This window comes from Alosa alosa, chromosome 8, assembly GCF_017589495.1.
Source record: "Alosa alosa isolate M-15738 ecotype Scorff River chromosome 8, AALO_Geno_1.1, whole genome shotgun sequence".
Classification (NCBI taxonomy): domain Eukaryota; kingdom Metazoa; phylum Chordata; class Actinopteri; order Clupeiformes; family Clupeidae; genus Alosa; species Alosa alosa.
This window is the reverse complement of record NC_063196.1, coordinates 35,704,511-35,709,286: the sequence shown is the minus strand read 5'-3', so window position 1 is coordinate 35,709,286 and position 4,776 is coordinate 35,704,511. Positions and strand designations below refer to the sequence as shown.

The 4,776-nt window shown below is 43.4% G+C and overlaps 1 protein-coding gene across 1 annotated transcript in view; it reads right to left on the bottom strand.

Annotated features, from left to right (window-relative positions):
- The window catches only part of mthfd1l (methylenetetrahydrofolate dehydrogenase (NADP+ dependent) 1 like), a 66,778-nt gene extending 62,002 nt beyond the window's left edge, over window positions 1-4,776 (bottom strand). Inside the window, 4 exon segments of the mRNA XM_048250854.1 lie at window positions 734-787; window positions 2,077-2,127; window positions 2,391-2,475; window positions 4,425-4,776. Of these exon segments, the coding sequence (XP_048106811.1) occupies window positions 734-787; window positions 2,077-2,127; window positions 2,391-2,475; window positions 4,425-4,657 (423 nt within the window). The 5' untranslated portion in view covers window positions 4,658-4,776.

The following is a 4,776-nucleotide window of genomic DNA, read 5'->3' as shown; positions in this document are numbered from 1 at the left end:
ACAAATTGAAATCACTTGTCCCGGCTTTATGACTGCCACCAATGAACAAAAACTACAATTCCTCCTGGGAGAAATAGATAAATGTGCCCACTTAGCCTACCAATATTTACAGTCCTGCCACATTTTAAGAGAAAACTTCACATAGAAAAAGTGCATACAGTATATAGTTTTTGTTAAATAGTTTTATATAGACTATTGTATATGTTTCCTTTAAATTTAGATTTAAGAATGCATGTTTAAGTTTTCTTAAAACATGGATTTAGTTACTATTTTTTTTAAATATAAGTTTTTTCTTTTAGTTTAGTTTAGTTTCCTTTCTTTGACCCCTTAAAACAAATATTGTATATGTTTGTATTGTCATGTTACTGCTTTGGCAACACTATTTTCTGAGTCATGCCAATAAAGCACATTTGAATTTGAATTTGAGAGAGAGAAAGAGAGAGAGAGAGAGAAGAAACATCAAAATCCATAAAAAATGTCCATAAAACGTTACACACATTAAAAAGTTTGTAAATAATAATAATAATAATAATATAATAACAAGTTATATTTATATAGTGCCTTTCTCAAACTCAAGGTCACTTTACAGAGGATGTGGGATTGTAGGATTGAACATGTGTGTGTAGGGTTGAACATGTGTGTGTAGGATTGAACGTGATTGGTCACCGCTCTGGTGAGTGACTGGTCACCGCTCTGGTGAGTGATTGGTTTCTGATCTGTTGACCCCACTGACCTCCTCCTCAGTGCAGGACCCCGGCAGACTGATATCCATGATGCTCAACCCCACCTGGGTAAACAACACACACACACACACACTCAGATAAAGATACAGATACACACACACACATGATACAGACACACACACTCACTCACTCACTCAGATTAAGATACACACACAGTCAGATACAGATACACACAGATACAGATACAGACACACACACACACACACACACAGATACAAATACACACACACACACACACACACACACTCAGATACAAATACACACACACACTCAGATAGACACACACACACACACACACACAGCATGCCGATAGAGGTGTACACCCTCACACACACACACACCCTGTTCGAGACACACACTCGGAGGTAGAGGCATGAACACACCGTGAACATTAAACACACAGAGAGAGACAATTATTATTATTAAGAAGACGAGGGAGGTGGAGGGAGAGAGGGAGGAAGAGAGGGGGAGAGAGAGAGAGAGAGAGAGAGTGAGAGTGAGAGGAAGAGGGAGAGAGAGAGGGAGAGAGAGAGTGAGAGAGGAAGAGGGAAGAGAGGAGAGACGGAGAGGAAGGGAGGGAGAGAGAGAGGGAGAGAGAGAGTGAGAGAGAGGAAAAGAGGAAGAGGGAGAGAGACGGAGAGGAAGGGAGGGAGAGAGAGAGGGAGGGATAGAGGGAGAGAGGGAGAGGAAGGAGGGAGAGAGAGGAGAGAGAGAGAGAGAGAGAGACAGAGAGAGAGAGGAAGAGAGAGGGAGAGAGGGAGGAAGAGAGGGGGAGAGAGAGAGAGGAAGAGAGAGGAGAGAGAGAGAGGAAGAGAGAGAGAGGGAGAGAGAGAGAGGGAGAGAGAGGAGGGAGAGAGAGAGGGAGAGAGAGAGTGAGAGAGAGGAAAAGAGGAAGAGGGAGAGAGACGGAGAGGAAGGGAGGGAGAGAGAGAGGGAGAGAGAGAGAGAGAGAGAGGAAGAGAGAGTGAGAGAGAGGAAAAAGAGGAGGAGAAAGGGAGAGACCATTTTGAGAGAGAGGAGAGAGAGAGAGGAAGAGAGACGGAGAGAGAGAGGGAGAGAGTGGGAGAGAGAGAGAGGGAGAGAAAGGGAGAGACGGAGAGAGAGAGAGGAAGAGAGAGAGAGGGAGAGAGAGAGAGGAAGAGAGAGGAAGAGAGGAAGAGAGAGAGAGAGAGAGGAAGAGAGAGGGAGAGAGAGAGAGAGGGAGAGAGAGAGGAAGAGAGAGGAAGAGAGAGAGAGAGAGAGGAAGAGAGAGGGGAGGAAGAGAGAGAGAGGAAGAGAGAGGGAGAGAGAGAGAGAGAGAGGAAGAGAGAGGGAGAGGATGCAGCAGACGTACCTTGGCCGCCATCTTCTTGTTGATCTCCAGTAAACGGTCATCCTCTGCTGCCTGAGAAAGGAGGACATCAGTCACACACGCACGCACGCACCTCTAGGACTGTACCTGCTATATAACCACACACACACCCAGGACTGTACCTGTCTATATAATAACACACACACAGGACTGTACCTGGATAATGGCGAGCACAGATTTAATCTCTCTCACACACACACACACACACAGGAGTGTACCTGGATAATGGCAAGCACAGATTTAATCTCACTCACACACACACACACACACACACACACACACACACAGGAGTGTACCTGGATAATGGCGAGCACAGGTGTGATGGCCGTGTTCTCTCTGCAGAGTTGGACCAATTCCTGTCTGCTCTGCTGTATCACCTCCCTACACACACACACACACACACAGGCAGAATTATACACACAAAAAACACACAACCCCTCCCTGTCCCACACAAGCAGTTGTCCAATTCCATGAGGCATGGCATGTCTTCACTGTGTGTGTGTGTGTGTGGCATGGGATGTCTTCACTGTGTGTGTGTGTGTGTGTGTGTATGTAGATAGATAAATCAAGCACACTGTGGATTTTTTTATTTAATTTATATAGTATATTTAGTTTTGTTAGTTTTTCTTATCTCCTACTGTCTCTATTGTACAGTGGAGTTTGGTTATATGTTTATACTTATACTTATATTTACCATTTCTGCTGTAAGTGCATGTTGTGTGTGATGTCTGTATGCTACTGAGACCTTGAATTTCCCCATGGAGATCAATAAAGTATCTATCTATCTATCTATCTATCTATCTATCTATCCATCTATCCATCTATGTGAAGAGATTAGCAGTACTGTTTAAAATCAATAGAATAAGAATGTGAAGAGATTACTGATTAAAATCAATAGAATTGCCCCAGAATTATAGCACTCCTGTGATATTCTGTAAGAATTATAGCACTCCTATCCTATGATATTCTGTAAGAATTATAGCACTCCTATCCTATGATATTCTGTAAGAAGTATAGTACTCCTGTGATATTCTGTAAGAATTATAGCACTCCTATGATATTCTGTAAGAATTATAGTACTCCTATGATATTCTGTAAGAATTATAGTACTCCTATGATATTCTGTAAGAATTATTTCTGTAAGAATTATAGCACTCCTATCCTATGATATTCTGTAAGAATTATAGCACTCCTATCCTATGATATTCTGTAAGAATTATAGCACTCCCGTGATATTCTGTAAGAATTATAGCACTCCTATCCTATGATATTCTGTAAGAATTATAGCACTCCTGTGATATTCTGTAAGAATTATAGCACACTCCTATCCTATGATATTCTGTAAGAATTATAGCACTCCCGTGATATTCTGTAAGAATTATAGCACACTCCTATCCTGTGATATTCTGTAAGAATTATAGCACTCCTATCCTATGATATTCTGTAAGAATTATAGCACTCCCGTGATATTCTGTAAGAATTATAGCACTCCTATGATATTCTGTAAGAATTATAGCACTCCGTGATATTCTGTAAGAATTATAGCACACTCCCTATCCTGTGATATTCTGTAAGAATTATAGCACTCCTATCCTATGATATTCTGTAAGAATTATAGCACTCCCGTGATATTCTGTAAGAATTATAGCACTCCTATGATATTCTGTAAGAATTATAGCACTCCTATGATATTCTGTAAGAATTATAGCACTCCTATCCTATGATATTCTGTAAGAATTATAGCACTCCCGTGATATTCTGTAAGAATTATAGCACGCATTCCTATCGTGGTTGTTGTGGTCGGGGCCTGTGCAACTGGTCTCGTGCTATCTGGGTAAACGTTTCATGGCCATAGCAGCCTTGAGTACATGGTCTCGCGCATCAGTCGGGATGGTTGGGAGGAGTCTCCACGCGCTGTAACACTGACCTATATGTAGCAGCGAGGAGACGTAGCGTGCCGCGTGAGATTAGATCTCACGGAGATTCACTTCTGGAAGACAGACATGAGGAATCTCATCAACTCACAAAACCTCCATAGCACGCGGGTGGCTGGCAAATTACTAACGTTACGCTCGCCATGAAGTTTGAACGAACTAGCCATGACTAAAACTTTACCAACACGTTGACGTAGTCTATTACAATAACAGTGCCCAAATCAGGAAATTACGCAACCGATTAAATAAAATGTCATAGTCATATATTTACGTTGAAGTTAACAACAACTATATAAATGTCATGCATAAAACCCAAACTTTTCACGAACTTCCCTTGTCTTTCTGGGATTGGCTACCTGGAAGCGTGTTTTCGACGTGTTGTCTTTGTTGGGTTACCTGATGGCGTGTTCGCTGACGGAGCCATCTCGCTGCTTCCTGAGTTTTACCGCCGCTTCAGATGTTTGGCCGCTGCCCGTGCTTGCATCACGCGCGAGGGCACGGTGGCTCCCGAATGGAAGCGGCGTGGAGGTCCTCCGGGCGCCAACTAGACAGGAACCGTGTCGGGGTACATGCCCTGGACCAACCGGGAGGTTCCGGCATGCGTTACGAAGAGCCGCGGACAACCTCATGGCAATGTGCGAGTGGAAATGCCGGTGCTGCGTGCGGTGTTTCTGGAAATTGGGGAAGGCGCGGTACTACCGGCAGTCTTGAGATGCACCCTACTGTCCGGGACTCGGGGAGGCTATGA